At 49.4% G+C, this 21227-nt stretch overlaps 1 protein-coding gene across 14 annotated transcripts in view; it reads left to right on the top strand.

The window, feature by feature from the left end:
• SH3KBP1 (SH3 domain containing kinase binding protein 1) overlaps positions 1–21227 on the top strand; it is a 382152-nt gene that overhangs the window by 312978 nt on the left and 47947 nt on the right. For all 14 annotated transcript variants that reach the window (XM_070067164.1, XM_070067168.1, XM_070067166.1 and 11 more), the window contains 2 exons: positions 3488–3568; positions 7093–7252. In XM_070067164.1, the coding sequence (XP_069923265.1) occupies positions 3488–3568; positions 7093–7252 (241 nt within the window). The remainder of the gene's footprint in view (positions 1–3487; positions 3569–7092; positions 7253–21227) is intronic.

Below are 21227 nucleotides of genomic sequence, written 5' to 3'. Positions count from 1 at the left end.
AAAGAACTTTCCAGTCAAGCAGTTGGGTTTTGTTTCAATGAAGTGCTTTTGAGGCTAGAAGGCTCTGCCTGTCCTGCTCCGCCTGTGCCTGGTCGAGGGTCTGCCTGGGCAGGATGGCTTCCCACGGAGTGTCGTGTCGCAGTGTGTGTACAGCGTTGCTCAATTTTCCATGTCTCTCCCATGTGGTTAACCAAAATTGGTGCCTGCTTCAGTTAACCCCAACAGAAAGCTGTTTTTCTAGTGATAAATACTCCTCTTCAGGATGCCTTTTTATGTCTGGAAAGAGTCCAGGTTACTTGCTCTATGCAGTTCAGGTATTAAAGTTGAATAACATAGGAAAAAATGGGTGTTGTTAGACACGTGGTAACTCGTTGCACACTGGCTTCTCATACTGAAAGCTGACAACTCACATTTCCAGCAGCATTCCTCTTTCTTTTCCTTTCTTTTCCTTTCCTTCCTTTCCTTTCCTCCCTCCCTCCCTCCCTCCCTCCTTCCCTCCCTCCCCGATCCGGAGCCAGGTGCTTCCTCCTGGTCTCCCATGCGGGTGCAGGGCCCAAGCACTTGGGCCATCCTCCACTGCACTCCCGGGCCACAGCAGAGAGCTGGCCTGGAAGAGGGGCAACTGGGACAGAATCCGGCACCCCAACTGGGACTAGAACCCGGTGTGCTGGTGCCGCAGGCAGAAGATTAGCCAAGTGAGCCATGGCACCGGCTGCATTCCTCTTTCTAATTGTTAAAATGAATTATGTGTAGGGGGGTGAAATTCCTCTGTGAATAGCTGGTTAAGTGGCATTTAAAAAAATTAAAACAGAGTACGTATATTTTTAGTTCTACACATTCACAGTGATATTTCTGTAGATTTGAAATGTGGATAAATTTCCAGATTGCTTTGTTCATAGATTTATTAAGAAATTTAAAGTTCTGAGGTTGGCATTGTGGGTAGCTGCTGACGCCGCCACCTCATGTGGGCACTGGTTCCTGTCCCGGCTGCTGCACTTCCAATCCAGCTCCCTGCTAATTGCCTGGGAAAAGCAGCAGAAAATGGCCCAAGTGTCTGGGCCCCTGCACCCACGTGGGAGACCCAGATGAAGCTCTTGGCTTCAGCCTGGCCCAGTGCTGGCCATTGCTACCATGTGGGAAGTGAACCAGCACCCACCCACCCTCCCTCCCTCTCTCTCTCTCTCTCTCTCTCTCTCACTTTGAAAATGAATGGATAAATCTTTTTTTTAAAAAAGCAAGTTAAAGTTCTTTTGGCCTGCCAAGTTGAGGGAAAAATCAATTGGCCCCCAATTCCTTTCCCATTCCGTTTAGCATACTTGAGAAAGGCAGAGATTGAGCCCTGAAATGGGATGTTAATTACATCTCCCGCTCCGCCCCCAGCCTTGCTTGCCTTGAGCAGTTTCACTTTGCCACCTAGTGGTTCTGGTCCTATAAATATTTCATTGTGCTGGAATTAAAGCAAGCTGTTCATTTCCTCTTCTCTGAAGACCGTTTGCCCTACAGGCCCTGGTAACAGATTAGTCCAAGGCTTGGGCAGCCTAGAACATACGCAGTCTCAGATTCTTGAGTAGGATTATCAGTTCTTGCTGTGTCTCTAGAAATGATACTGAACTTGTTCATTCTCATTAGGAGACCACATTGTAGCATGTTAGGCACACTTTTATTCTCAAACAATTTTACTGAGATTGTGGATCCCTGTGGGGCAAAACAAGGTGACATTTCATCTTCATAGATTACTGCTACTGCTCATTTACCCTGAAGAACGATCTTGGGAGTGGCTTTGTGATAGGAAGGTAGGCTTTGATATTTTCCCCATCATCAGCTTTCCTTGTGCTTGATTATTTGACCAGAAAATCAAATATGGACTTGGTAGCTATCAGACACAGCGTTTGGTTAGTAGTCAGTTGTTAAGGAGATTAAAGTAAATTTTGTGTTCAGTAGATTTTTTTAAGTTATTGTAGCCTCTGAGCTTGTGTAGTTGGGATTTTGGTAGCAGGCACCCACCTTGGGGGCTGGCCATGTGAAGTTTGTCAAGCACTCAACCAGGTCCACCCGTAAGAGGAACACTTTGGCTTGGCTTGTGCTTTAATATTTTCCAAGCGCTCTTACATGCCTGAGGACATTGGCAGTGATGAGGACTCCAGGGGAGGCAGCTGCTGCAGACCAGGTGGGTAAAGAGGAAATGCTAAGCGGAACCCTTGAAAAGATGTCATTCTGAAGGGATTCAGATGTCAACAGAAAGGATTTAGGGAGAACCCGTCTACCTTCTCTGCACATCCGTCAGCTGAAGGTCATGCTCCAGTACTCATTAGCAAACCACCCCAGATTTCGTGGCATAAAACAGTCTGGCTGGCGCTGCGGCTCAATAGGCTAATCCTCCGCCTTGTGGCGCCAGCACGCCAGGTTCTAGTCCCGGTTGCCCCTCTTCCAGTCCAGCTCTCTGCTGTGGCCAGGGAGTTCAGTGGAGGATGGCCCAAGTGCTTGGGCCCTGCACCGCATGGGAGACCAGAAGCACCTGGCTCCTGCTTTCGGATCAGCGCAGTGCACCAGCCGTGGAGGCCATTGGAGGGTGAACCAACGGCAAAGGAAGACCTTTCTCTCTGTCTCGCTCTCTCACTATCCACTCTGCCTGTCAAAAAAAAAAAAAAAAAAAAACAGTCTTCTTATGCTCACAGATTCTGTGGTTCAAGGATATGAGCAGAACACGTCCAGGATGGCTTGTCTCTGTTCCATCATGTCTGGGACTTTGGCTGGGAACACTGGATAGGCTGCAGGCTCCATTTCCAAGATAGCTGTTTGATCCACATGCCTGGCTTTCCTTGGCAAGGGTGGCTGGGAGGCTGGGCTCAGCTGGGGCTGTATACTAGACTATCTACATGTGGCCTCTCCAAGCTGGTTGACTTCTTAAATGGAACTTGAGTGTTCCAGCAAATAAAGTCTAAGCTATGCAAGCCTTTTATGACTTACCTCAGAAATGCCATGGCATCACACTGGCCACTGGTCAAAGCAGCCCAAGGCCTGCCCACCTTCCAGATGGGGGAATCTTGACCTCATCTCTTAATAGGAGGATGTTAAGCCATTCCAGACCATGTTTTAAAACTGCTACAAGATGGGATCCAAGTCACCAAGTCATCTTTATTTGTAGAGCATGATATCTAGTGACCCCCTATTTATATGTTTTGAGAATTGACTTATTTATTTATGCACATTCTCCATCCCCACCCAGTGATACCTTGTGACTATTTTGATGCCAAAGCAAGTCAAGTTTAAAACCAGAAGTTATTAATAGTCTGATAAATTAGGATTACAGGCAGGCAAACATAGTGACATAGGCCAGAAACTCCTCTCTGTTCAGTCATGTTTGCCAAGTAACTCATGAACAAACAAACTGTTGACTTTTCTATACCTGATAAATACTTAAATGCTGGTGTGTCTAATAAATGAATAGAGAAAACATTTTTTGATACTGTTGTCCTTCTCCTTCTAGGTACCACCGAGAGAAAACATGAAATTAAAAAGATACCTCCTGAAAGACCAGAAACACTTCCAAACAGAACAGAAGAAAAAGGTATGAAATCAATTCTTCATTGGCACTTTTGGGACAAGAGACGAAGCTGTGTGTCACAGGCCTAATCCTGATAACCCGTAGAATTTGCCTTTTCTGTGGAACATGGTGATTCTGGTTTTGTTTTGACTGTTTCTGAATAGCTCCTTTCCAAGGAAATCGGAGAGGGTTCCGTGGCACTCTCTAGGGCTGGAATTTCTCATTAAATGAAAGGTGGCCAGCCCACTCACCGCATTGGGGCTTTCCACCATCCATGCTCCCTGAAGTTGCGGATGTCAACTGTGTGTTGCCTGAGGCCCAGCACCCCAGGCTGCCCCTTCACTCTTGGTGGACGGAGGTGGCTTAGTGACATTCCCATCCCCATGATCAGTTCTCTCCCTGGGTCACTGCATGACCTGCGCCTCTGGATAGCGATGTTAGAGATACATGTCCTTGCTTAGGAGTGTTAGCGAGGCATGGGAGGTGAGGGTCGGCAGGGCAAACACGGGGGAAACAACTCAGTGCCCAGAATCCCCTGAAGGTGATCACATCTCAGGTCAGCAGGAAAGTAGCTTAAGAGGTCTCAGGCAGCCAGGTTTGCAGACGTGTGTGACTCCTGCCCTTCTGAGTGTCTCTCCAGAAGAAATCTGCTTGCTGGGGAGGCGTCTAAGAGTTGATTGGTGAGACATTTCTGTGGGGAAAGTGCTCTACTATTATTATGAACAGGAGACTGAGGCAATTCCATTTTAAAAAGCAGTTATTTTGAAGTCACAAGAGAGATGCTGAATTAATGAACGTAATTATTTGGAGCTGCTCCTTGGCGGCCTCATGAGGTCGTATTGTGAAATTTAATTTTTTATCAGCCAGCCAGACTTTTTGCCAACATTGTGAACTCTCTTTTTTTTTTTTTTTAGATTTATTTATTTATTTGAAAGGCAGAGTTACACAGAGGCAGAGAGAGACAGAGAGAGACAGAGAGAGAGAGAGAAAGAAAGAGAAAGATTCCATCTGCTGGTTCACTCCCCAGATGGCTGCAACAGCCAGAGCTATGTGAATATGGAGCCAGGAGCCAGGAGCCAGGAGCTTCCTCTGGGCCCCAAACGTGGGTTCAGGGGCCCAAGAACCTGGGCCATCTTCCACTGTTTTCCCAGGCCACAGCACAGAGCTGGATGGGAAGTGCAGCAGCCAGGACTCGAACCGGCACCCATGTGGGATGCCGGCGCTGCAGGTGGCAGCTTTACCTGCTACGCCACAGCACCGGCCCCGATTGTGAGCTCTTAAATTGTGCTTCTTTTATTCTTAGTGAGCAGTTGGAACTTGAGTTACAGGACTTCATTGTGAAGGCCAGGTCTGCGCCACAGCTCAGTGAACAAAGTAGCCATTGCATGTACACCGTGTGAATAACTCCTGGATGGAAGTGTGTTGTGAAGTAGCCATGCATCATCCCCTGTCCTCATGGAGGACATGTAGCTGGTTTCTGGGTGACAGCGAGCTGTGTGAGGAAAACGCTTCCATACTGACTAACATGCACTTGGCTTGTGCTAGGAAGTAGCCACACCCCTTTGGTTCTTCCCTCTCCATGAGCTGTTGTGCTTTGCCATGGTCAGCCAGGGAACCAGCCTGGCCCTGAGACTTTGCCTCCCTCTTAGGTCAGTGTGCATGCAGTGCACGTGCACGCACACACACACACACACACACGCATACACATTCATTCTGCAGGCTCCAGGATGGAGTGTTTATCCATGTCTTGCTGCCAGCATGACAAATCTCTTCTTTGTATTTTAGCTCAGCCCTTCCTCCTCTGGGCCCTGGGTGCCAGAAAGTGAATTCCCAGCATTCCTGGCTGGGGTGTGCTTCTCCCACAGAAGCATTGTGGTGTTGCATGCAGTGATACTTGCCCAACACCTGATGGATCTTTTTGAAAGTATTTAATTATTTAAATAGTATTTATTTTTATGCATCTGAAAGACCGAGAAATAGACTCGGGGTAGGGGTGGGGGAGAGAGAGATACCGAGAGAGAGAGAGAGATAGATGGATCATTCATCTGCTGGTTCACTCCCGAAATGCCTGCAGCAACCAGAGCTGAGGCAGACTGAAGCCAGGAGCACAGAACTCAGTCCAGGTCTCCTGTGTGAGTGGCAGAGACCCAGGCACTTGAGCTGTCGCCTGCTGCCCCATGGGGCGTGCATTAGCAGGAAGCTGGAATTGGAAGCAGAGCCAGAACTCACACCCAGGCACTCCGATGGGATGGGGGTGTTCCAAGTCATGTCTTAACCACTCTGTCAACCATCTGCCCCTCTAATGGGTTTTTGAAGCTTGTGCCAATCAGCCTGAGCATCCAAACAACATGAGTTTGTGCTTGCAAGTAAAAGATGTTCTGAGTCCCATCTTGCAAGTAAGCAAAGAGAACCTGCTTGCACTTCAGTGGGCAGCTCTCTGAAGTTCTGTCTTTACGAAGAAGAATGTGGATGTGAACTTTCCATAGTATGCGTGGGACAAGGCCATTTGGGAACAGAACTTGAAGCTGTCGCTGAGCACTGCACAGTTTGACCAAGAGGCCTGGCTTCAGTTTCATTCTGAGAGCTCTGACTCCAAAAAAGCCTTGAAACCTAAAATGAGGGGCTTCAAATGGCTTGTGGAAAATGAGATGAAAAGATAATGGGAATTTCCCATGCGGGTTCCACATCCATGGGTTGAGCCAAGTACAAATTGAAAATACTTGGGGAAAAAATTGCACTTGTACTGAACATGGATAGACTTCTTTTTGTCATTATTCTCTAAACAATAGAGCATAACTCCTGCCGGCATAGTATTTAAGCTGTGTTAGATATTAGAAGCCGTCTAGAGATAAGGGAGCATATGTGTAGGTTAGATGTAAATACTGTGCCATTTTTATACAAGGGACTCGGCTGCCCATGGATGTGGGTGTCCTCAGGGAGTCCTGGAACCAGTCCCCTGAAGCTGCCAAGAGAGGACTGCACCTGTGAATTCCCAGGTTGCCTTCGCAGTTCAGACTGCACAAGATTTCAGAACTAATTGCTCCCTGAGACACTCCTCCTTTTATTGGCTCATGGCCCTTTTCAGAGACCATTCAGAGGTGTCAGCCCCTTTTCCTCCCCATACCCAGTGGGTCCTCTGGGCCATTTACTAAACCTATCAGCCATCTACTGAGCACTTTTGTGCACCAGTACCACACAGGATCAGAGGGACATGACCAGGCTTGGAGCCTGTTTGCCTTTGAGCTTGGTCCAGCTCTTGAGAAGAGAACGCCATGGTGCCATGTCTCTGCCAGGCTTTGATGGATGAATAGGAGTTTGCAGAGGAACAAAGGGAGGAAAGGTGTGGAAAGAAGGAAACAGTGAGCCACGGCTCCATAGGGCTCTTTCTAACTTGACGAAGAGTAAGTAATACTCTTTACCTTCTATTTCACCTTCAGGAGTGACATCATGTTTTTTTCAAGCAAGAAATAAGCGATCCGTATCTAAGCATGGTCACTTACACTAGATCTGTCTGTTTTCTTTATGCGTTGTTCAACAATGATTTAAAGACAGACCAGAGAGGGAGCAAAAACTGGACTTACAGAAGCCCTCCGTTCCTGCCATCCCACCAAAAAAGCCTCGGCCACCTAAGACCAATTCTCTGAGCAGACCTGGCGCACTGCCCCCGAGAAGGCCCGAGCGACCAGTGGGCCCACTGACACACACCAGGTACTGCCCGGCTCTTGGGACCGGGGGCGGGAATGCTGTGGTCAGGGGACACGGGACAGGATCCAGTGCCCAGACCTCAGGAGGAGGGTGGGGAGGGAATTGTCCTCCAGCAAAGCTGTCTAGAGGTACCAGCCACTTCTGTCCAGGGCAGAAGTGAGAACAAGGTTGGGGGTACAGATCGGCAGGTGAGGGTCAGAGTTGCAGCATCTAGGCCCTGCTCACGCACAGGGCTTTTCTCTGGGCTGCTTTAGCGCGAGGCTGGCTACTCTGCAGACTGGAAATGCAGGTAGCACATCCACCTTCACTCCCTGGATCTCCCGCTGGCCTCGGGGTGGGCATCTCACTTGCAGTTACATTCCCAGAGCCTACTGCTGCTCTCTGAGTTCTCCTTCCGTACCCCAAGCTCCTTGCTTTTCACGGTACAGTCCAAGGTGGAGCCCAGGAGCCCACGTGGCAGAGGTTTTCTCTGAGCTCACAGACCCTCAAAGCTGCTAGGGACAAGCTTTCAGTAGGCGCATGTTTGGGGGTGTGCCTGGCAAAGCAAAAATTTATTCTCTGGCTAGCTCGCTGCACATATGAGGGTACTTCAGAAAGTTTGTGGGGCAATGAAATACAAAAGATACATAGTACAAATAACAAAACTTTTGGGTAGTTTTTTCATAATATGCATTTCCCATGAAATCTTTGAAGACCCTCATATGTATTGATGATAATATTTTTTGCAATAAAGAAACTTGTTTTAGTCTCATTTCCATGAATTTTTTGAAGTATCCTTATAGTGTGCAGAGCGGGGAAGCATGGAGTTTTCTCCACAAATTCGTTGCCAGAACTTTCTGCCATTACATATACGTGCTGTACGTGTTGGTATAATATGTTGCGGCAAGTCAGTGACCTGGAGATGTCCAGACATGTCCCTGTCCGCACGGTCACTTGCTTTGTTGCTGTAAGCTGAGTTTCCACGCTGAGAGTCGCGTGGGGCTTCCAGGCTCTTGAATGGAGTCAGAGTGACCTGTGAGTTCCATTCTCAGCCCACCTCATAGGAGGAGGGCAAGCCTTGGCAAGTCCTCATCCCTGTCACCTCCCTTTCACCATTTGTAAATTGAGGACTGTAGTGGACAGTACCTAAGTGTTCCCGAAGATGAAGCCCCATCCTAGAAATCCATGTTATTTTCATTATCTCTCTCATTGTTGCCTATTGAACTAGCTACGCTGGAGTAAGATAGGCAGTCATTCACTTCAGAACAATTTTTTTCCTTGTGTTAGGATACATGCCACACAGTATTTGTCATCTTAACCATTGTAAGTGCCTTTGTTTGATGGCATTAAGCATACCCTCACGCTGTTGTGCAAACATTGCTAGCACTCTGTTCATCTTGTAAAGCTGCAGCTCCATACCCATTAAACACCTCCCCATTCCCTCCTCCCGCCCCCACAGCCCCTGGCGGCCACCCTTCTGATTTCCAGCTCCGTGAACTGGACTTCACTACACACCTCAGACACGTATAAGTGGAATCATGTAGGGTTTGTCCTTTTTGATTGGTTTAGCATGGTGTTCTCAATGTTCACCTGTAGCCTAATGTGGCTCTTTGCCTTTTCTTGTCAACAACAACCCCCCCCCCCCATAGAATACAGAAGCGAGTCATGATGTGCGTGGTTGAGGGCGATCAGGATCTCGGCAGGCAGTGGTGGCTGCACACGTGCCCATATATGGGAGGCCAGCTGCCCAGAAGGACTCAGTTGTGGGCATCTCGGTGTGTGTAAGCCCATTTGAGTAGCAGCTAGTTGACTCATGTCTTTCTACAGGTACCTGCCAAGGTCCAATCTGACAGTTGCCTCCATACAGAGGCACTGGGGGAATGAATGACTCCCTGTTGGGTTGCTCAGGCTCTTACATGTCACACACTCTTTAGTGACTGCTTGTAGAAGACTCTTAGCACGCATGCATGATGGGGACCCTTGACAGCCCTGAGGACCAGAGTGAGAGCGCCTCTCTTGGCGCGGTCAGCTGAGAAGCTAGCACATCAGAAGGGAAACGATATGTAAACCCAAGTGCTTCCGCCCAGACTGCGTTATCCGGACACGGAGAAGACGGGAAGCAGCAAAGGTTGCACCATGCTTTGTGCTGCAGAAAGAGCCGAAGCCACACTGCCAGACTCGCTTAGTGTTCTAGGGGCTGCCAGCATCTTCACAAACTCAGCAACAGTTTCCAAAATATTCCTGCTCTTTCTTGAGATCTCCTAGGAAGACAGGTGGAATTCTGAACGCTCCTCGCCTTCTCTAGTGGCTCTCAGCCCTCTGGTGATGGGATAGGTGCCCTTTTGCCAGCCTGGGAGAAACATGTCATCACGGTGGAACTTTAAACTCACAGAGGTCCTGTTTGCCTCCTGCCTCCGCTTGCCTCTTGTCTGCCTGTAGTTCTGTCAATATCCAAATGTCAGTGAGAAGGTCAGGCACCAAGGAAGGTGCACAGGAGGGCTCTGTGCAGAACCCAGTGGGAAATGTAACTTCCTAATTGTGTGAGGATCGTCTGAGCAGCGTGGAGAGGGGAGCCAGCCCCTAAGGCACTGGTTTGCAGAAAGGAGGGGGAGAGCCCCAGGATGGCTGTTCAGTTTAAGGGAAGGCTGTGCCTGCGTCTACCTCAGTGCTTCTCCAGCTTGATTTCCCCCAGTCATCTGCAGACCTCATTCCAGACATCACTAGCAGGCCTGGTGCAGTGGCACAGTGGGTTCACCTGACCCTTGCAATACTGGTATCCCAACTGGGAGCACTGGTTCAAGTCCCGGCTGCTAAGCAATCCAGCTGCCTTCTGATGTGCCTGGGCAAGCAGCGGATGATGCCCAAGTATTTGGGCCCCTGCCACCCATGTGGGAGACCTGGATGGAGTTCCTGGCTCCTGATTTCAGCCTGGCCCAGCCACAGCCATTTGCGGAGAATAGAAGATTCATATTCTCTCTCTCTCTGTCTCTCTCTTTTTGTGAAAGTGTATGTCTCCCTTTCTGTCTGTCACTCTGCCTTTCAAATAAAGCTTTTTAAAAATCTGTAAAAGAAATCACTGGGCTCGCGTGCACAGTTGCTGGCGCAGTGGGTCTGGGTAGGCCTAGGAATCGGCATTTCTCACGCGCTCCAAGGTGCCGTCGCTCTGCTGGTGTTGACGTCATGAGACCCACTGCTCCAGATTCTCCCAAGGTGCTCATGAGGCCCAGCCCTGCTTCCCTGGAGCCTTTCCATGTCCCCTCCTTGCGAGCCCCGTCAGCCTGGCCTCCCTTGGAAGCCTTCCCTCGTCGCTCAGGCTGCTCTCTCCCCCAGTGCCTGACACCCCCTGTTTAGCCTAGTGCTGGGCCCCATGCTGTGCCACTTGGGATGCGCACACCCCCGGACTCCTTTACCAGATTTAAAGCAGATCAGGAATGTGTTTTGTCATCTCCACATGCCTTGCAGTGTTGAGCATATGGTAGTGGCTCATTTAACAAACACTTGTTGGATGCCGTGGTTCCTTACAAGGGGGGGAGGTGCCAGTGCTCACATTTTGTTCAATTTTGCCTCTCCCGTCATCCCTCCCAGCCTCTGTACAAGCTCGCTAGCATGTGTGTCTTACATTCTGTCACCTAGTGTGCCATGTTTCCACGTGCAGCCCCTCCTAGAAGTCCAAGAAAGGCTTATTGGTACCCAATACATAATGCGCTTTATGTATTTCTGCCAGGCAGTGACGGTGTGCTGCCCACCTGTGTATTGGCCTATGAACTAATTTTCTTCCAGCAGACTGGTTGAGGTAAGGATGTCAACCTGAATGCCACAGCTTTGTGTCAGTGATCCTCAGGAGAGACGGTTCTGTGTGCTGTGTGAACCCAAATCTTCACCTGTGTTTACCTGACTAGATGGATGGACAGATGGACGGATGGTTGAAAAAGTGGACCCATGGTCATTATTTGCAGCTCTTGCTGGGAACTAAGCACTGGAGTTCCAGCTGCAGTGGCCAGGCTCGCACTGCCTCTCCCCGGCCAGACCGCGTGCTGCCAAACATGCCTTTCAGAAGAGACTGCTTTCTTTGTCTTGAAAGAGGACTGGCATTGCTCTGGCTCAGCAGATTAGGACATAGCCTGCAGTGTGTGCATCCCATATGTGCGCCAGTTTGAGTCCCAGCTGCTCCACTTCCGATCAGTTCTGTGCTAATGAACCTGGGAAAGCAGCAAAGGATAGCGCGAGTGCTTGGGTCCCTGCACCCACAGGGGAGACCCAAGAGAAGCTCCTGGCTTCTGGGTTCTGCCTGGCACAACCCTGGCTGTTGAAGCCATTTGGGGAGTGAACCAGTAAATAAAAGGTCTCTCGCTCTTTCTCCCCTCTGTAACTCTACCTTTCAAATAAATTGAATCTCTTTTTAAAGATTTACTTTATTTATTTGAAAGTCAGAGTTACAGAGAGAGAGGAGACGCAGAGAGAGAAAGAGAGATCTTCCATCCGCTGGTTCACTCCCCACTCTCCAGATGGCCACAATGGCCGGAGCTGCACCGATCCAAAGCCAGGAGCTTCTTCTGGGTCTCCCACGTGGGTGCAGGGGCCCAAGCACTTGCACTATTCTTTGCTGCTTTCCCAAGTCATAGTAGAGAGCTGGATCGGAAGTGGAGCAGCTGGGACTCAAACCGGCACCCATAAGGGCTGCCGGCACTGCAGGCGGCGGCTTTACCGGCTATGCCACAGTGCTGGCCCCATAAATAAGTAAATCTTTAAAAAAGAAAGCAAGCATGTATATAACATTTAGTATAAAGATGTCTTTTTTAGATAGATTCACGTAATGAAAATATATTGATGGACTACTGTGTGCAAAGTACTATTCTGGATCTTAGTACTGGTGGGGCTCAGGTGTTCAGTCCACAGTTGTCCAGGGACAAAACTACAGCCATTTATGTTAATGATCTTTTTAAAATTTAAAATTCATTTATTTGAACACACACACACACACACACACACACACACACATACATATGGCATACTCCCATCTACTGGTTTTCTCCTTGAATGTTCAAAGTGGCCAGGCCTTGGCTGAGCTGAACCTGGGAACTGGCAGCCTGAGTCTCCCACATGGGTTACAGGGACCAAGCCCTGGCGTCATCCCTGCTGCCCTTCAGGGTGTGTGTTATCAGGAAGCTGGACTCATGAGCCAGGCAGGGAGCCCATCCAGGTACTCTGACGTAGGCTCTAGGCATCTTAACTGCTAGCTTAAATGCCTGCCCCTAGTTTAATTATTTTGTTTGGCTTTATTTTCTTCTTCTTTTTTAAAGATTTATTTCTTTTATTTGAAAGGTAGAGTTTCAATTGCTTCTCCACCTTTTGGCTAAAATCAAGTGTGAAAGGTAGAGTTACAGAGACAGAAGGAGAGACAGAGACTGAGACAGTCTATCCACTGGTTCACTCCCCAGGTGGCCACAACGGCAGGAGCTGGGCTGAGCCAGGAGCTTCCCCTGGGTCTCCCACAAGGAAGCAGGGGCCCAAGGACTTGGGCCATCCTCTGCTGCTTTCCTGGGCCATCAGCAGGGAGCTGGATTGGAAGTAGAGGAGCCAAGGCTTGAACCTGTGCCCATTTGGCATGCCAGCACCACAGGCAGAGGCTTAACCTACTGTGCCACGGTGCCAGCCCCTGACTTTATTTTCAATTCTAGAAAAAGACAATATTTCATTCTATAAAATGTAATGAGTGCTTTGATGGGCTGAACAGAAGAGGTTGGTTTTATAGGCCCTGAAGGGCTGAAAAAAACAGAAGCAAAGAACAAGAAGCAGATTAGTCACTTCAAAGTTATTTTTGTTTTAAGTTGGAGACAGGGATACAGAACGATTGGAAAATAACTGGTTACTATCAGGTTATTTTTACTGTCTAAGGATTAAAGCAGTTTGGATTCCATTATCCTGCTGATTGAAACTTGCCAGGCTGTTAACTCTCATGATTTCTGCAAGATCAGGTAATAACTGAGTTTGAGTTTGATGACATGGAACTTTAGCTTGGGTGACTCCATTTTGATTTTTTCATCGAGTCTCTTGGGGCCCAGTAGTCTAAAACAATGGCTTCTATAATTTTTATTTGATGTGGTTTTCAGGAAGTATATATAGGAAAACCAGAATGACACCAGCAAGTAGTCTGTGTTCCATCAGAGGGAGTGGAAGCATACAGTAAGCACCTTACACTGATTGCTCCCCTCCTCAGACGTGAACACACATACTCAAGTATTGAGAAAAATGCTCTTCCAATTTCTAAAAAGTTACTATGGAGTTTTAACAGGGAAAAATACTTAAAAAATTTGAATACCAGAATTGATTTAAAATTTAAAAATTCAGTGATGAGGGGTAGGTGTTTGGTATAGTGATCAAGACACCATTTGGGATGCTTGGATCCCATATTGGAGTGCCTGGTTCAAGTCCCAGCTCCACTTCCAGTTCCAGCTTCCTGCTAATGTGCACCCTTGGAGGGCAACAAGTGAGTTGGCTCAAGTACTTGTTTCCCTCCTGCCCACGTAGGAGACCCATTCTGAGTTCTGGGCTCCTGGCCTCAACCTGGATCAGCCCTGGCTGTTGCAGGCATTTGGGGAGTGAACCAGTAGATGCACAGTCTCTCTGTGTCTGTATCTCTCTCTTCTCTCTCTCTCTTTTCTCTTTATCTTTCTCTCTGTGTTTTTGTGTGTCTGTATGTGTGCGTGCCTGCCTTTCAAATAAATTTTAAAATTTTATAAATAGCATTAGCTATTTTACAAATTGGAAAATAAACTTGAGTGATGAAAGGAGATTTACCTAGGCCACAAGTGTCGCCTCTGGTTCGGTCTGTGCTTTGGAGGTGCCTTGGTTATTGTTTCATGGTGTACAAAGACAGGATCTGCTCACCTTGTACAGTTTACCACGTAACTAAGGGATTTTTGGTGCAGAGAACATTCTGTCCACTCTGATTTTTACACTTGAGCAGATAGAGGCTCAAAAGTATAACACGTACTCACTTGTCTTGATATTTTCACATGAAAATATGAGGGTACTTCTAAAAGTTCATGGAAAATGGAGTTTAAAAATAAGTATTTTGGGGCCGGCGCCGTGGCTCAGTAGGCTAATCCTCTGCCTGTGGCACGGGCACACCGGGTTCTAGTCCCGGTCGGGGCGCCAGATTCTGTCCTGGTTGCCCCTCTCCCAGGCCAGCTCTCTGCTGTGGCCCGGGAGTGCAGTGGAGGATGGCCCAAGTGCTTGGGCCCTGCACCCACATCGAGACCAGGAGAAGCACCTGGCTCCTGGCTTTGGATCAGCGCAGTGCACCAGCCGTGGAGGCCATTGGAGGGTGAACCAACGGCAAAGGAAGACCTTTCTCTCTGTCTCTCTCTCTGACTGTCAACTCTGCCTGTGGGAAAAAAAAAAGTTTATTTTGGTGTAGAATAAAACTTGAATCCCATTCATGGTTCTTTTATAATATGCATTTTCCATGAACTTCTGAAAGTCCCCTCATATTTCAAATGATTGCCTATACATAAACCCTTTGGTATGTTTGTATATAGACATCCACAGACACAAGATTAAATGCTGTTGTATGTTTAATAATTGCATTATCAATTTGCTAAAAGTGAGTTCAGATACCTCTATGACAAGAGGTCCTATGACTGACTTGGGAGAAGGGGACAAAAGGGGGAAAAAAATCCCAGGAAATTCTGGAGAGAAACAGGCTGCCCTCAACTCTGGTGATTTCATGCAGTGGGCGGCAGTAAGCCAGAAACCTGAGGGGCAGAGCAGGTGTGTGCCCTCAGAAGAAAAGAAATCCAACAGGGAGAGCAGTGGAAGCCAGCTGGCTAGACCTGCACAGGCTGCTACTCTTCCCCAACTCCCATGCCCTAAGGCATAGTTGCTTTTCTTTCTCTTCCCCAACAAACAAGGAAGCCGGAGCAGGACCTTTGCTTTCACAGTGTCTGTTCTAGCTCAGAAGCTCCTAGTTGGAGGGGCAGGTGACTAGCAGAGCAGGGGACAGGAGGGGCTGATGTCCAGGGCCGAGTGTGACAGACAGATGATCTGGGGTGGAGGGGAAGGAAAGCACAGGAGGAAGTGGGGTGAGCCGGGACAGAGTGGGAGAAGTTGGCAGCCGGATGGAAGTCCAGGGGATGGCGATTAGAAGTGGAGGCTGGTGCCTACCACCGTAGAGACGGGCTGTTCTGAATATGAGCCTATTCAGGTGGGCAGGTGACTGATGAATGAATGAAGATCATAAGGGTTGAAAGGATCAGGCTGAAGGTGTGCTGTGAGTGAATCACCTATGTGGTTGTCATAGGCTTGGGAAGATGGCCAGAGCTAGGGTGGGGAAGATGGGTTCTATGAGCCACTGTTTTCCCAGATGCAACCCATGTGTTCTGAGAGTTGATGACAGCATGCTAAGAAGGGCTCAGCAGTGTGGTAGCAGGAGGTATGAGCCTCAAAGGAGAAGGGAGCTTTTTAAAGTTAGTGGGAGACATGACCTTGACGTTGCAATGGTCAGACTCCAGACAGAACCTGCTGACTCCATCTTGTGTTGGGCAGAGCAGAATTAGCAGCCTTCAGTTTGGCTGGCTGTGTGTGGCTGACAGTGTGAGGGCCATTGCATGAGGAGGTTCCAGATATGAGGGAGTTGGGGACTGTGTCCCAGATTTCCCAGAGAGCACTTTCAGTTGGCTTTGGATGTGGAAACATGTTGGAGGAGTGATCCTAGAAGATGGACAGTTGGGTGGTAGCCACCAGGATGGGGGACACATAGTGACTTCCCAGACCTGTGCCTCTGGAGGACGACCCCTTGTTTTAAATGTCAAACACACGGTGGAGCACTGGGGACAGTGCAGAGAGAAGCAGAACGTGGGGTTAGGGTTAGGGTTAGCACTGGGGGCAGCACAGAGAGAAGCGGAACGTGGGGTGAGCAGGAGTGTGTGTGGCAGTGGCCTTTTCTCTCGTGTGTGGTGATGCTGAAACTGGACTTCAGACCCACACCTGGAAGTAGGTGCGTGGGGAGCTCTGAGGCTTTCTAGCCGGAGGCAAAGGTAATGTGAACATCTCATGCCAACTGCCAGCTAAGTGCTTGGGGAGGGACAGACACCTCTCTGGAAAACAGCATACCATCTGCAGTTAATTTTCTCTTTAGATTGACCAAGACATCTTGGCTGCTTTAAGCCCCTGGGGTTATAACTTAGCGTGAAAGAAGCTTCCAGCTACTCATCAGTCTGACATATCCAGCACCCAAATCCGCTAAAAGAAAGCATTTAAAGAGACCTCTTTCTTCTTACTAGGTATAAACTGCTTAGTCAGTTGATCAAAACGGAGGAAGAGAAAGCTAGTGGGTGCACCCAAGTGTTCCCTGAGTCGCCAGGTAAAACGGCACTTGTGTGATTGGGCCACCATTTTGAGTTGAGGTTACTCAGATGGTCTCAAGTTCTTTTCAGGATTCCTAGTGGTGGTGTGTGTGATTTTTGAACATTGCCCTTGGTTTCTGCAAGTCAGGGTAAAGACATGTCTTTGGAGAATTGCTACAAGAGGGCTTGAATAGAAATGCCGGAGGTAGGCTCATGGATGGTAGTTACAAGCAGAGGATGGCTATAGTCCCTCCTGTAAGTTAGAAGCGAGGAGGTGGTAGAGACAAGTGTGGGGAAATTGCGGTTTAGAGGTGCAGAAAGCACTAGGGTGGGAGGAGTGTGACGGTGTGGAAGTTAGAAGAAGGGCGTTCTGGTCGGCGAGTCTCACACCTGGGTGTGCATCCCACTCACTTGAGGGGCCTGGTAAAAGCCAAATGCTGCTCCCCCGAGTTTCTCATTCACTAGGTCCAGCTTAAGGCTGAGAGTTGCCATTTCTCACAGGCTCCCAGTGCTGCTGCTCTTCCTGCTGGTGATCGGGGGCCCAGGCTCTGGTCACTAGTTGGCCCTTGATATCCCGGTTTAATAGTTTTTGTGGAATCATTAGAGGCAGGAGACAGATTTGGGGTGAGTTGAAGAGAGAACGAGCAGATAGCCAAGCGTCTTTTGCCCTAGGTGAGGCAAAAGATGGGAAATGGATACGAGATACGATTCAGTTAGGAGAAAGGTTCTCCCTTCCCACCTCTTTCTTGCTGTGTGCGTGCATGTGCGCATGCATGATTCCTTTGCTGGAGATCCCAGGCCTGCTCACTCCTTGCCTGGGCTGTGGAGCTGGGCTCACCAGACTGGACACGCCACCCCTCCCCTTATGCAGTCCGTGGCCCTGGGCAAGGCGCTCATCTCTCTAGTCTCACTTTTCTCCTCTGCAGAAAGCACTTTAGAGGCACTTGGCACATCTGTGTGTGCCTTTTCGCCTCCCTAGAAAATGTCCAGTGAGCGACCCCAGTGTGATCGGGATCACTGAGGGAGTGGACCTGTGGACATCCTCAGATGGCACGTGGAGCGGCCTCTAGGGGTGACAGCATGAGCAGCCCCCTGAAGCAGCCACAGAGTCAGGAGCACGGAGGGCGGGAAAGAGAGGGAGGGCAGTAGATTAAGGAGCAATCCCAGGACATACAGGGGAAGCACCTTGTCTGTGCTCACTGCCCTCATTGCATTTACAGGTATAGTTTTCTGTCTCTGTTTCTTCCCACCTATGGAAGAATGAGTTTTGTTTGTGGTGGCAAGAACCAACAGTAGTGATGGGATGTAGCCTTAGCCCAGACTGAGTCACATTGATTTTTCCTGCTGCTGATGGCCAGAATTGGGCAGGGCAACCCCAGGAAGGATTAATGCCTCGCACAGGCAGAGTACTAATCGGTTTTGATCCTGCTCTTTCCATGGGCTATTTGAATACCTCTTTCTCCAAGTGGCTCTGCACAGACTTGTCACAGAGTCTCATGATGGCAAGTTCTCCCTCCTCCCTCCTACCGTCCAGGTGTTGGGCTCAGCATCTTTAAAGCCCCTTGCGCCTCTTTGAGATACCAAGCTGGGGCCTTGCAGCTGAGGTCTGCGGAAGTCCTCGCCCTTTTGCCTTAGGGGTTTGCGGCACTTGTCATGCCCTGGACGGGCTCTGGAGAGAGCGTGCTTGCAGGTGCATTTGCTGGTCTGCACAAAGAAGAGAAATTTGGAGGGGAAGTCAGTAAGCACTGTCCTATCACCTTCCAGCGTGTCTTCACCATCTATAAATAGTGAAGCTTGTTTGTGTTCATCTGGACGAGGCCGCGCGACACGGGAGGAGAGCTGCCAGGAAACCGCTCTCATCCTGCCTGTTGTGCCCCTGGCCTCGCTTGGGTTGTGTTGCATGTAAACAGGACCACTCTTGCGCTCCAAAAGTGCCTGTGATGCCTGGGACGGTTCTGGCCACCAGGTGGGTAGCTGGGGACTCCACAGATAGCAGTGAGGCCTTTGGGTAGTTTTCTGGGAAAAGGGAGAGAGGCTCCTCCTGCCCTCCATCTGAGGGGCGAAGGAGGCTGTGGGTTACTGCTGCTCCCACTTTGTCCTTTCCTGCTGGAAGGATCCCAGCTGCAAGGGCAGTGACAGGCATCCTGGGGCAGCCACTAACTAGTTGGACATCTGCTGTCTTCACAGACAGGCTGAGTCCTCGGGTGGTAGTTGATTGGAAAGGAGTGCATGTGGCCGCTCACTGTGAGTATTGCGCCGCCCCCCTACCCCACCCACCCAGCGTGGTGGGAAGAGGCTGCACGGGACAGCAGGAACCTCCCATCTGGTTCCAGCTCTGCCACCAATCTGCTGCATGCTCTTGGGCACATCACTTTCACCTTTGGAGCACAGGGCCCCTTGTCTGTAATAGAACAAAAGCTTCAACTGTGCAGTCTCTGCCCGGCTTGACTAGTCAGAGATGAGCTCAGCAGAGCAGGGGGGAGTGCTCGCTTGTGTTAGCCCCCGCCTCCTCCAGGATGAGAGTGCGCAGGGTCTGTGCAGGCGAGCAAGGAGACCTAGGGTTCTGCAGGGGGTGGCAGAGTTGCGGGGTTGGAGACAGGAAGAAGCCAGGGCAGTTCAGGTGGCTTCTGTGTGGTCTGCACACTCGACACCTGCCGTCCTCCTTATGAGCTGACAGCTCCCAAGTGGACTGAAAGGTGAAAAATGGGATGCAGAGCATGTGCCTGGGGGGTTTCCCACACGCCAACCGTGGAGCTTTTCTGTTTCTTCGCCTTCCCTTTCATTCCCTCGTTTTTCCTTTGCCTCTGTAACAGTTTCCAGGCAGTTGAAGCCCAAGCATCTGCAGTATTTGAGAGAAGAGGGGGCACAGCCACAAAGTCACCACACAGCTCGGAGTCTCTGGTCCAGTAGGAATCCAGGGCTTTCCCTCCTCTTCGCGTCCGCTCACGTCCGAGATCTGTGTGTGCTTTGTGGCGACTTTTCCGTTCCTGCCACTAGTGCTGCTTATTTATGTGCTTGTTTGCTCACTTGCCTTGGCTTCCTCTGTACTTCCACACCTTTTCCATGCCACGCCTTGGCTTAACTGTCCCAACTTGGGCTAAATGGGGCCATGGCATTGGCCAGGCTCATGTTCTCAAGGTATGCACATGGTGCCTATTCCATGTCCTCAACTGTGCACGAGCCCCATCTCATGTCAGATCCAAGCAAGCCCCTCCAGATAGGATGGTTTTGTGATTATTGTTTATTAGTAATGCTTTTTGGCTTAGGGAGCAAAGGCAATTTGCCCATCTGGCATGGAGCCAGATCTGGCAGGGTGACACTGGCTACCTGGCATCCTGTATGACTTGCTGTCCCCATGGCCAGATCCCCAGCCTGCACGACCATAAGGCTGAATAAGCAGCTTTGAGAAGTAGTCGAGAACTTGGGTTCTGGAATTAGTAGGCTCCAATCTGGACCCTACTACTTTACTACTCTTGCTGCCTTTTATTGGCAAGTGACTTAATCACACCAAGCCCCAATTTCCTCATCTGTACAATCAGAAGAAATCTGTCATAGGTGGGATTCTCCAGGAAGCACTCTGAGCCTGCGTGTAGTATGAAGACCTGTTTTAGGGTTCGATACCCATGGAAGGGAGGAGGAAGCTGAACTGTATGGAGGGAGACGTCAGGTTGTGATACAGGCTCAAGAAACCTTGACGAGATTCCTGGGGACCTTTGGAACCAAGATGGCCCATCCGAGTTGTCCATGTGGGCTGAGATGGCTGGAACCTTTATACCATGGCATGTGGGGGCACCCTGGAAAGGGTGTGTCCTAGCCGAGGAGGGGGTCTGTGGCTGAGACCAGAGGCTGCTTGCTAACAGCACTCCGAGCGCCAGGGGCGACAGACCCTCCCTGAAGGGTGCTCCGGCACAGCATATACCTTGACGGAGTGGTTGTGAGGATAGAAGACTCACTGATGAGAGGTGTGTATTCCAGTGCCTGAGCCCTAGCTGTTCCGTAGCAGTTAGCGACTGCTGTTGCTGCTATCGGAGTGTAAGTTCTGCTTCTGCTTGGCTTGGTCCCCTTTCTGTGATTTAGACCCCCTGTCCAGGAAAGCAAGGGGTTGCCTATGCAAATCACACGTGGGGTCCATAATGAAAACTGTTCAGAAAAACACACGAGAATGGCATGATTTTGATTTAAAAGTCGGAAATGAGCCAGGGCAACGTTGCTCTGATGTCTTTGGGTATATGGTATTGTGTGTTGCCTGCCTACCCCTGTGTTCTTTTATGGAACAGCTGAGAGCAGAGAGACTCAGCAGACAAAAACACTCACAAGAGCTGGTAAATTACAAAAGTATGGGCCTTTATCTCTTTCTTGGGGATCAATAGCATCTTTTCCGCTGAAATCAAACTCTCGTGTCGGGGAGAATGGGAAGCATGGGCGACTGCATCCTCATTGGTCATCAGCGACTTCAGACACGTGCTTTGGAGAACTGCAGAAACTCGGGGATTGTTCAGAACTGAAATTCATTAGCATTGTTGGAAGAGACTATAAATACAGTGAAAGGCACTTACAAATAGACATTGTAAAATGCCTGCACACCCACAGTCTGAGCACTGTCAAAACACCAGCTGCAGCTTCCCTCCTTGGAAGGATCGGAACCTTTTTTA

This window comes from Oryctolagus cuniculus, chromosome X, assembly GCF_964237555.1.
Source record: "Oryctolagus cuniculus chromosome X, mOryCun1.1, whole genome shotgun sequence".
NCBI lineage: Eukaryota > Metazoa > Chordata > Mammalia > Lagomorpha > Leporidae > Oryctolagus > Oryctolagus cuniculus.
The sequence above is the reverse complement of the archived record's forward strand: the minus strand, read 5'-3'. Positions and strand labels throughout refer to the sequence as shown.